The following is a 12,260-nucleotide window of genomic DNA, read 5'->3' as shown; positions in this document are numbered from 1 at the left end:
AAACAAATTATCCATGCAGTTTCTTAGAGGCTGTAAGTGCAGTTCAGTCTTGCAACTAAATAGCTCCTGTTTAGTGTTGTGCCAGAGGGTCAAACACATGCCAATATAATACTTCTGCAAAAATTGCTCTATCGAAGTCCTGAGGAATATTTTCACACATGCAGGGTATTAATAGCAAATGCTGAACATTTATAGCAGCCAAAATACATCAAAATGATTTTTTGGCAGAACAATGCCCAGTGAGGTGGAGATGCTAACTCTGTGACCTGGACTGATTCCAGCATGGGTAATTATGTTTGATTAATTGATAATAATCTCCTGCTTTCAGACAGTTACAGTGATTATTCCTTGTCCTTAGCAGTCATCTTCGGCTGCAGAACCTTATAAGACATTTTTATTTCCCTCTAGAAAGAAATGAGTCCGATTGGCAAATCTACTCCTATTAAAATCGTTGGGAAATTTGCCAATTCGGCAGGTGCAATATGGAACCCATGAGTTATTATTGCAGTTACTAATAATCTACCATAATATCATACAATTACATCACATTTGCATACATTTAAAAAGATAACGTTTCTGCCTCTGAAGACCAGATGATCTACCCCACGGTTTGTATAGCCAGTTAAGCTAAGCGCTTGGAGACCGTGTGAATGAAGTGTGTCTCTGCTTGATTATGTTTCTAGGACACAGTTTATAATAAAAGACCATGTGTATAAGGCACAATTCCCTCTTCACTCTTCCTTTTGCTCCAGGAGGGGTAGTAATTTTGTGTTGATATAAACCATCAGGCGGTGCCTCTCCCCTGTACTCACTGGGCTGCTAGTAGGCAGCCTCTATCTGCCCAGTAATCCCTCATTAACGTGAAAATACAGAAAAAAAGTAAAGTTCTGATTCCTTCCTACTCCGTTTCAGAGCCCAAGTTGTATTAGTCTCAGGGATACGTTTATTTTATTGAAATGAATAATGGTATCTGCTGTGCTATGAAGTATGTAGAATTGTCACTCATGAAGAACCTATTTCATTTGTGGGACTGGGACATAATCGCAGACAGATTATGCCAAATGCCTTGAGCCTTCTTGTAAGCCATCCTCCGTCCTCAACAAGACAGAAAACTATTAGGGGTAAAAGGATATCTTAGACCAGTTCGTTCTGACAGCTACAGGCTTTAGACTCCTCTGTAGGGAAATTCCACCCATGTAATGTCTTTTTCTGGTGCCAGGTTTAGGTAAGTGTATTAAATCTGGCTGATCTGTATGTATAAATACCCCAGCCTTGAGCAACCTCTGTGACATCCTTTATGACCCAGCAGATCCAGATCTGGGTACTCAGGACCCAGAGAGGACAGTTGGTTTTTTTTTTTTTCCATGGAGATTTCTTTACTTCCTCATACTCAAATTGTAAAACTTCTTACATTGCTTCCCTCTTGGGAATGCTGCAGCTATTCACCGAGATCAGAAAATAAATGCTTGTGCAGAAAGAGCCCAGCAACTCAGGGGTGCATTTTTAAGGATCTGTGAGTTTTTCCAGTGAACAATCTTAAGATACAATTACCATTTATTTTGGAGAATTGCTTTAAATTACTTTGTTTTTCTGCATTTTAATTTTAACTCTCCCCTCTTCACAGTCTTCTTGTTGCCAGAAATAGGGCGGTGATAATTAGACCCAATATCTTCACGTATCTGTCTTCATAGCCAAGATCCAGATGGGCTGCAAGAGGCTACAGAAACGGTTCTCACTTCGTTGAATGCAAATCAAGTTTGGACAGTGGAAGCAAATGCTCTTCCCTGACATATTCTAGCTATTCGTCACAGGGAGAGTACAAGTTAGAAATACTGTATGGATTTATATGCATTAGAAGGGACCTGTCAAGCATTCTAGCTGCCCACATTTCTGTTATCTCCCTTCAGATGTGCTTGTTATTGCATTGCTTTAAAATAGGAAGACCCTGACTTCTTGTGGATTGTGCCACCATCTATGCGATTATATTAATTCTGGAAATGTGCAACTTAAGTGTTGTAAGAAAACGTGTGCTGCATATCTTCGCCTGCAGTATGGCTTAGCCATTTGAGGAACTAGACTGAAAAATTAAATATATTTCTAATAAACAAGGTAAGGTGGAAGAGAGATTTTCTGTGGGAAGTTCACATTTTGTTACTTAGCACTGTGGCAAAATGGAATTGGCCAATACCAGGTAGGTTATGCTGCATATATTATTTCTAATGTCTCAATCTGTCTTGTCCTAAATATATTTAGGCTAAATATAGGGACTCATTTTATAAAGTGACTTCTAGTTTTGAACTCGGAGGTTGTAAACTCACCTGTAATCAAATAATTTGATAAACAGTTGCCTGAACTACAGGCACAGCATGTCACATTGTCTGGAAATACTGAGACATGGGGTTTTTGGCTTTTTTTTTTTTTTTTGGTGGCTCCAGCTGCTGTTCTTTGCTGTAGAAGCAGAAGCAGCTCATAATAAGGCAGTTGCTATCTGAGCTATCCCAGCAAACTGTGCTTTTTGGTAATCTACCCTAGAAAGGGATTTTCTGTTAGGGGTTATGTCGAAGCATGTTAGCAGAAGGAATAGGATTGTGAGCTGGTGAGGAACTGCATCTCTTCGCGCTTGTTCCAGGGTCTGAGGCTGGGTGCTTTTCACCTGGTGAGGTGTTTCTCCTAAATTGATGTGGCTGTTTATGCAATGAGGTGCCAATGGGCAATGCTGGGAAGGGGTGGTTGAATCCGCTTTGAGTTCTGGCCATGGATCCTTACATCCCAGGTCATCTCATGGCATCACCAACTGGTTTGATAAATTTTGAACTCTTGAAAAAATAGTTAGCCTTATAGACAAAGACACAATGTTTTGGGGTTGTTTGGTTTGGTTTGGTTTTTTTTTTGCTCTTAAGCAGAAAGAGGCGACATCTATTTGGCATGTAAAGATGGTGTGCATCTCCTTGGTCATGGCACAACTGTTGATATTACTCAAAGATCAAAGGCCAAATTACTTTGATTAACCTGATACATATCAGTACTTCATGGCTGTCCCAAAAGATATTACCTGGAGTAGCTTGTTATTTTGAATTAGAAAGCAACGCAGGTCATCAGAGATAAAAAGTTCTACAGTGCATTCGGTGGGAACTATTTATCATATGGTTTTGTACCTTCAGCAAACTACCAGAAAATGGCATTTGTGTCCTGAATGTTAAGACTATTTCATAATCGTTATTAACCAGTATTGTCATTATGAGCCTGCTTGCTTTAGCCCTCAGGTAGCAAAGTTCACTGCTCCATCAAGCTCTGCCATAATCAGCCTTATTATAAAAACATAATATTGTAACCTTCAAAGGCTCCCTGGGCTAGTGCTGTAAAACCTGAGAATGAGCTGAAGCAATCTTTAGGCTAACAGCGGTTGCACTGGGAAAATATAACCATTTTTATGCATGTAATGTACATGCTCCCTCCCCACCCTCTTCATGCTCTTCTCAACAGGACAAAAGGTATCCCTCAGACTCCTTTTGGAGCCAAATTAGCTCATCAAAGCAGAACACGTTTGTAACACAGTGCTCACTGCATATCAAATGCCCGTGCACCACTTTGATTTCCATTCTTTGGAGTGCAGTTGCCATATTTTGAGTGTTTCATTTCGAGGAGGAAAGCTATTAAGTGTTTCCCCCAAAGCAGCTGATTATTCAATGGCTAAAGATGTCAAGGATAATGAAACAAAAAGGGAGCGAGGCTGTGATACTGTCTAGCAGGAAAATGCATCTCATTAGAAGGCATTCCCACCAGAGAAGTCTATGGCATTACATGCATGAATTCCTTTCTGCTGTGAAGTCGTTAACCAAGTTTTGGATGCAAACAGCATGCAGCCTCAATGGCAGCACACAAGTGTGTACAAACAGTAATTAATCGTTGGCTCCCTGAATGGAGCCTCTGTGAGACTGGAGGCAAATCAAAGGGCTGGCCTGGTTTCCAAGTGCTCGAGGAACGCGCCGTGCTGCACAATTGGGAACACTGACGTTATGAATACCACCTTGTGAGCCGTGCGGCGGGAGGCTGCGGGTAGTTGGTCTCCATGGGCTCAAGGCTGTGCACAAGCACAAGGACCTGCCCTTTGGCACTTGGTGACGGGGACAAACCGTGCACGCTGTGATCCAAGGATCTTTCAGTTGAGTTTCCTGGCAGTTCTGAAATAAAAAAGAAAATCAGTTCTACTACACATTTGTATGTGGAATTTATATATTCAAGGCTGTTGGCAAGAGTGCATTGTCTGCAGGAAGACAGACAGGAGTTTATTGATACTCTGGCATCAGCAACAAAGACTAAATATGCTGACAAGAAGTGTAAGCGCTCTCTCCCACCCCCACCAGTATCTTGGCTGGAATTAAGAGCGTTTTGACCAGATGCTGCATTTTGAGGCAGAGAAAGGGATTGTGTCAGTACAAAACACAGTGGTTGTCGTTAGAGGATCAACACATTACTAACTATCATTGCAGTGGTCTCAGAGACACCGCAATGTTTCCTTGCACTTAGAAGCAGCAAAGCAGCTTCCCAGCAGAGAGCAGAGTGTGGGAAATGCGGGCAAATATCAGCCTGCTGGGCAGGACAGTGAGTGGGTCACCGTCAGCATTGGTGCCACTGCGGGTTTTTGGGGTTGTGCTGAGGTGTGTTGGGGAGGGCAGGGCCAGGGAGACCATCAGGAAATCAAGTGTATTGCAGCGTATTATAAAATCACCTAAAAAAATTCGTATGACAGAATAGTCCTCAAACAGGCAGCCTGCAATAGCTGTACTGTAGCACGTATGCCCGTCATTACAGAGCACTGGGACATTTTCTACAGTGGTAAAATCTGTTTTGCTGAGCAGTTCAGTATTGGAACGAACTGGACTTCTCCCTGTGCTGTATCTGTCTAGGAAAATGAGATTAAATACAGGAGGACTAAGGGAGTCATATAAATTGAATGACACTGTGGTTTTATGATGTTCATACGCAAATAAAACTGGGCTGGATCGTCACTTGTTGTAAATCATACTAGGGACATGGTACAATTTATACCAGCTGAAGTGCTGGTCCTCTTATTTGTCTAACATACTTGCGGTATGTGATAAAAGTCAAAGTCACAGTGATTAGTTTTTCATTCACCCACTTATATTATGAGGCAGATAAAGTGTTGCTTTTTTTTCCCTTCACATCCTTACGACAGTCTGTGTTGCCAAGTAGATACTGGTAGAGCGCTGTGAAGTCTCACGGCTTTGCAAGCAGATTTCTGTTCCGACGCTTCCTTCTTTCTGTCTGTCAGCACGACACTGACCAGCATTCCTTGTACCCTCACAGGTCTGATTGTCCGAGAGGTGAGCATCGAGATTTCCCGGCAGCAAGTCGAGGAGCTCTTTGGGCCCGAAGATTACTGGTGCCAGTGCGTTGCCTGGAGCTCCGCGGGCACCACCAAGAGCCGGAAAGCCTACGTCCGCATCGCATGTGAGTGCCTGTGCTCCGGGTGTTTGGCTGATGAAAAGTGGAGTCTCTGCTATTTGAGAGAAAGATTTGGGTTCTGAACGTTTAGGCTTTGTATTTTCTGCAGTTATTGATGCACACTAAAACTAAAGGTTTTCAGAAGCATTCATAAGAATTTCAGTTTATCCTGTTCTTAAGAGCAAAACCTCATTCTTCTCCTTTGTGTGTGGGGAAAGCATATAAGCCAATATTTCTTGCGTACAGCAATTATATGTCTCAAGAAAAGTGCCTGAAGCTAATGAGTAGGAATATTACCAAAGCAAGCTGTGAAACGAGGTGACAGCCATTCCTTTCACAGAAGCACAGAGCGGTTGAGTCAGGAAGGGACCTCTGGAGGTCATCTGGTCCAGCCCCACTGCTCAGGCAGGGCCACCTAGAGCCAGCTGCCCGGGACGGATTCTAGACAACTTTTGAATATCTCCAAGGAGGGCGACCCCACCACATCTCTGAGCAACTTGTACCAGTGCTTGGTCACCCTCACAGTGACAAAGAGACCCCTGTGTTTCAGCATGTACCCACTGCCTCTGGTCCTGTCACTGGGCACCACTGGAAAGATCCTGGCTCCGTGCTCTTTGCATCCTCCCTTCAGGTATTTGTACACATGAATGAGATCCCCTGAGCCTTCTCGGTGCTGAACAGTCCCAGCTCCCTCAGCCTTTCCCTGTAGGAGAGATGCTAGTCATCTTTGTGGACTTTTGCTGGATTCTCTCCAGGACGTCCATGTGTCTCTTGTACTGAGAAGCCCAGAACTGGACTCAGCACTCCAGGTGTAGCCTCCTCAGTGCTGAGCAGAGGGGAAGGATCCCCTCCCTTGAGCAGCTGGCAATACTTTGTCTAATGCAGCCCAGGATGCCGTTCACCTTCTTTGCCACAAAGGCACATTGCAGACTCATGGTCAACTTGGTATCCACCGGGCCCCCCAGATCCTTTTCTGCGAAGCTGAAAATACATACCTCTGCAATCATATAATAAAACTGCTGTTCCTTAACAAAGAAACAGTTGTGTGTTTAGCGTATCATGTAATCAGATTGGTAATATGAGGTTGGAAGTGGTCATCTCAACCCTAATATTTCATCATTGTTATTCATGGCTACTAACCTCAGTATTTATTTTGAACCATTCCCAGCTTAGACCCCAGGAACACAGGGCAGCCAGTTCTCTGAAAACAGATCTTCTTTTGACTGTACAAATATTTAATGCTCATTAATTTTCAAAGAGGTTCTTTTATTTGTAATAGAGTAGTCACGCTGGGGACTCCCATTTCTCTTTCACATGATGAAATCCTGTTTTGTGTAATGGGGACAAAATATATCATCTGGAATTGTACCTCTTCCGCTGTTTTCACCTCAGCAAAAACACATTTTGTGAGAAAAGGTCATCAGAAACTGGGTTTGCAGCATGCTTATGTATTTCCTTCACTGTGCCTAACAATTTATAATGAGAGAAGAGAAATCTTCCAGCCAAATAAAGCTTTTCACAGACACATTACAGGAAGAACTCTCTGTTGTCAGTTAAAACTCTCCATTTAGAGCTTGGTTCTCCTTTTGTTCTTGCAATAGTATTACGTGGTTAAATCCTCAAAGAGGAGTTACCTCCTGTGTAAACATCCAGATACAAATCTTGGAGGTTCAATTTAAATACCCTTTTTGGGATGCTTTTAGTCCAAGTAACTGTCTGGAAATAGAGGACCTGTACTTCTGAGTACAGGACTAGCCTCAGAGAATTTCCCTAGGATTAAGGAGAATTGAAATTATTATACAGACAGTCTTCCTGCAAAATTAGAAATGCCATGATGTATGTGCATAGTGCTGTTCTATGGCCAGAAACTTTTCAAGACTTGGCGGATTTTCTTTTTCTGTACTGAAACAAATGAGAGTGATTTTTTTTTTCTTTTTTTTTTCTTCTAAGCAGTCAGCACTTAGAGGCTTAGCCATGTTTGAACAGGTTTTTTAGATTATGACTCCTAAGTTAACTCATTAAGCAGATTTTAATGTCCTGCCAGTTAGCCCTTGACAGACAACTGTTAAATTAACACAGTTCAGAAGTCTGAGTGTATTTGACTTGATGGTTAAGTAACTTTTGTATACTGCCATACCTACACATTTAATTTCTACATAACACATAATCATTGTATGTGTATGTAAGTTATTTCATACCATTTGACATTTCTTCCCAGGTGTCCAAATTTCTATCTAAGGTCCTTATAATATAGTTGGCTTCTTTTTCTTACCATATTTTGGAGAGGGAGGAACAATCAGTTCACTGATTTTTCTGGAGTCTTCGTTGTTTCTTTTAGAACAGTCTAAGTAAGTAAATTCCAGGGAGTTTTATGTGTGTATGGCTTTGTATTTTACTGAAGTTTTTTTTTGACCTCTTGTTCTCGATTTTGGCGTTCTTGGGCAGCTGTGACACAGGCAAATCACTTCGACTCCTTGGGATTAAGAGTTGAAGTGTTAGACCTTTGAGCTGCAGATTTTCAAATAGCAACAATAGCATGTTCCTCATGAAATTGTCCATTTCCAATTTCTCAGGTAACTCATGACTATTTTTTTTAGAAACTCAGGCAAATGATGTGGAGTATATGCCTTACTTTGTGATGTCATTTGGTCTACAAGGTCACTATTTTAAACTATGGACTCAAATATACCAATACTCATCTATATTCACAGATTCGACTTCAAAGAACTGAATCTGTACTGGCAATATAATAGTTCTTTCCTAAGATACTTTAAACACAGCTGGTAAGTCTTCTGTTGGTTATATAACATGCAATGAGACTGGGACGCAAGGTAGGCTCCATGCAGTATTTATCAATCCGGAAAATCAAGGATGTCTAAAATTTAAGAGGGGCAAAAGAGTCCATCTCTCCAGCTCTGTCTGTAGCTGTAGTTGCATGTTTGTCACCAATGCAGTCTTCACTTTTAAATGGTACAAAATGTGAGCACTGACGCCTTTGGGAAAGGTGAGGTGTTAATGGAGCATGTAAAGTGCTCTGGTTAAGTTATATTATTATTAATCTTAATACCTGAAGGTAGTGATTTTATCACAACAAGTACAACTGTACCATAACTAGCCACACCTAGCACATTAAGAAAAGCTTCTCTCTTTCTCTCTCTCTCTTCCTCTCCTCCTCCTCATCCACTTTCTACTTCTCCTCCTTTTATCCTTCTCTTCTTTCTCTTTTCTCCCTTAAGCACACTGGTCTTATTCTGGAATTACTATGTCGTCTCAAGGGCTGGAGCTACACTCCATTAAAACAAACAAAAAGAAAATATAGCATGCAACATCTCTGTTCACTGAGCGTGTAATAGAATTAACTGAAAAGTAATTTGAAAGTGTGAAAGATGTGCATCCTGGAAAAGCCACTTGTATTTGTTTAATGCAGGGTCAGGCATGTGTCAGAAAGTACATAACAACCTAGTCAATGAAAGTTCTCTGTGAAAATCAATTGCAACGTCTCTCTGGCCAAGAGCTTCAGTTATTCAGGAAGGGAGTAATCCGTAAATATGGAGAGAAGATGCTGCTGGTTTTCAAAGGCTTGCAGTATAAACAGGAAAAGAGTCTGAGTCTAAAGCCAACATCCTGCCTTCCCTAAGTGTTTAAGGCATTTAACAGCGTCTCACCGCTCTGCAGTCCCAGGCCACGAATATGCTGGGAAATCGTTCCCTTCTGTGCAGGCTCTTTCTGAAAAGGAGTAGAAACAGCAGGTGATGGAAACATCATTATTTTCAACTTTTTTCCTGTTTCATGGAATTTATCTTCCTGAGGCTTCGGTCTCCCCATGAGAACAGAGCTGAGCATTTCATCCTCTTAAACTAGCGGATTTGTTGAGGTTAAATTTCACTTTGCTATTCTAGACACCTCAGTAAGCAACAAAGTAGGGACACCTCATGTATATCTTGGTGGAGCTGGAAAGATATAATTTTCTGAGATACTGGTATATAAAAATGCTAAAATGCATTTCCTATTTATTCTAGGCACATTCTGTCAGGAGCACCGGGAAACACTAATATATTTTGATACAGTCTTTTTGCTCAATTAATAAAATGATACTTTTGTGGAGAGAGGAAGGATGGGTTTGAGTAGCTTTACCTTTGGCTGAAAGAAGACACAAGCCCAATATAAAGTTTTAATGTGTATTTTATGTAACAAGACTGATGTCGTCGAACAGATAAAACATAACAAGTTGAAAGGATGAATGAAGCCTGAGCCTGTGTAACTGAGAGCAGAGTTAAACCCACCGGAAAATACATCTGATAAAGACTAAACAGTAGCTGCAGGATTTGACCTAATTTTTAGATCAGATAATAAAGAGGTGGCTAAGACAAATTGCTTTGAGCCCCTGTGCATAAAGCAGCCTTGATTTTCATTTGCTCCAGTTTGGTGTTGCTGTAGCCTCACTGACTTCGTGATGTTAACCCAGGCTGCCCTTGAGAATGTATAGTAAGAATATAGAGCCCTAAATCTGCTGCCTGATTTTGGATTTATTGAAAACCTATATGAAAATAGCAGCGTTCTCTGTAATTTATGTTATCTGATCTTTTCTGGTGTCATGAATGTGGATATTGTCTTTTTTTCCTTTATTCATGATCTAAAATCAGAATTTTTTAAAAAAAATAATTTTAAAAAGCCCTAGTATAGTAAGTAACTGCACGCGTTAATATTTTGTATAATTTGTTATTCGTATCTTATGTACTTATCTAAAAGCCTTTTTCCCCCCAGACATTTTTTCAAAGGAATGTAGCAAACATATGCATGTCAGATACTATATACTGATTAGATAAATGCAGTACAGAAAAATAGACTAGTTCACCTGGTGGTTTATCTCCACTTACAAGGGGTATACGGTCGTACAAAGAAACAGATATGAAGAAAAAAAAAATCACAGATCCTTTACTGACACTCGGTTATCTCACCTTTTAGTACTGGGGCCCATATTCCTGTAGCCACAAAAGCATTAGAGCACATTGCAGTAGATACAAAGGTGGGTGGATGTCGAGAAAAGGAGAGCAAGTGGTGAAGGACGTCACTTGAAAATTTTAATAGGAAGGTATGTCCAGGATATGCAATATTAAAAAATAACCCAAAAATGTATTTTGTGCACTTTGATAAGTGTGTGTGAGAGTTAGCAGAGATAGGACCTTAATTCCTTCCTTGTGTACCATTTCAGTTGCTACTTATCGGTTTCCACTGCTTGTAGTTAATAAAGAGGTAACTGAGACGCGTGGTCTTGAGCCGAGATTACTGAAGAGACAATAGCAGATCAAAAAAGGGCAGCAGAGAAGTTAATCAAGCATCTAATGTATTTGATACTACCACTTCACTGTTAGCATTGCTTAAAAAACAAAAGGAAACCCATTACTGCATTTATATGAATTCAATCCCTTAGGAGGAGCCTTGAGAATATCGTACCTACACTGTCATGCCTAAGGAATGATCATCTCTCAGCAGAGTCTGCTTAGTGCCTGGTGGCAAAACATAGATGCAGTCAGGGAGTTAACAAAATTCTGTGTATATTTTGGCAGTGACCAGACAGCTGTGTGAGTCAGATTAGTGTATCCTAAGAGGAACAACAGCAAAATACCCCGTTGATACAAATTCTTTTCTGTTTTAGTGTTTCAGTGTGTTGTAAATTCAATTCTACGCATGAATTACAATGTACACCTGATGTTTCTAATGTCTGTCTTTAGTACCTTTGGTATATCTGTCATCTGGAAAGGCACCTGTTGAGATTAGGCCATTTGAACTTTATGTTTAGATTTATTTGAAAACAAGAACTTCGGATTCTATCTTCAATCACCAAGTAACATAGTGAACAGAATTATGTTTATAAGTTAGTTTGCAAGTTAGGCTTACAAAGAAAGACACGAAATATCAACCTACCATGTGAAAATATAAGAGGAGAGGAACAGTGTGATCAATGTGCATCTGGGAACCCATTTGCTCAGTGCATTCTTGATCAAGTTTGCTTGCTTGTATTTTTACAGTTGCATCAATATCAAATGTGTTGAGTGGGTGGTTCTTCATTATAAGCATAGCCCACATGGGCGCTGTGTTACAAAAGGGTGTTTTGTCTTACCAGCACCTGGCTGGACTAGCTTAGAGATGAAGAAAAGAGGGGAAAAAATGTTTTTTTGCAAACTTGCAGGCAGTGAATCTCTGAGGAATGGTCAGAGTGTAGCATTATCCCCACCTGGCTGAAGGTGCCATCCACAGAATTGAGAGGCTGGTGGGTGTGCACCTCCCATTTTCTCAGGTTGTAAATACATAGGGAATAAAAAAGGAGAGAAGGTCCTGGGCTCAGGCAAAGCATCTTGCAGGTCGTATCCCGAGAAACAAAGGGTATTCATCACCTCATTCAGTACCTTGGGTCAGCGATGTAGCAGCATGTGTCCCCAAAACATGGTGTGTACTTCCAAGAAGTGAAGACACGTTCAGCCCAAGCTGTGGGTTGCCAGGCATCTTTGGGAAGGGGGAAGCTCTACCGTCCCTGATGTTCATCTCCAGGCTGAGAAGGTGGCTGGAGCAGCCTCGTGGTGCTGTGGCATTTGTCTTAGGGGATGGCCAGATGTGAAACAGCCCCTCAGTTCAGGAAGGACAGGGAACTGCTGGAGAGAGTCCAGCGCAGCCACAAAGATGCTGAAGGGAGTGGAGCATCTCCCGTGTGAGGAAAGGCTGAGGAGCTGGGGCTCTGGAGCTGGAGAAGAGGAGACTGAGGGGTGACCTCATCAATGTTTATAAATATATAAAGG

General features: G+C 41.3%; 1 protein-coding gene across 2 annotated transcripts in view; it reads left to right on the top strand.

The window, feature by feature from the left end:
• Window positions 1-12,260, top strand: part of UNC5C (unc-5 netrin receptor C) — a 230,607-nt gene that overhangs the window by 162,137 nt on the left and 56,210 nt on the right. For both annotated transcript variants that reach the window (XM_065633582.1, XM_065633581.1), the window contains exon 3: window positions 5,329-5,472. In XM_065633582.1, the coding sequence (XP_065489654.1) occupies window positions 5,329-5,472 (144 nt within the window). The remainder of the gene's footprint in view (window positions 1-5,328; window positions 5,473-12,260) is intronic.

Source organism: Caloenas nicobarica, chromosome 4 (assembly GCF_036013445.1).
Source record: "Caloenas nicobarica isolate bCalNic1 chromosome 4, bCalNic1.hap1, whole genome shotgun sequence".
In the NCBI taxonomy this organism is placed as follows: domain Eukaryota; kingdom Metazoa; phylum Chordata; class Aves; order Columbiformes; family Columbidae; genus Caloenas; species Caloenas nicobarica.
Note: the sequence above shows the minus strand (reverse complement) of the source record. Positions and strands in the feature narration are given on the sequence as shown.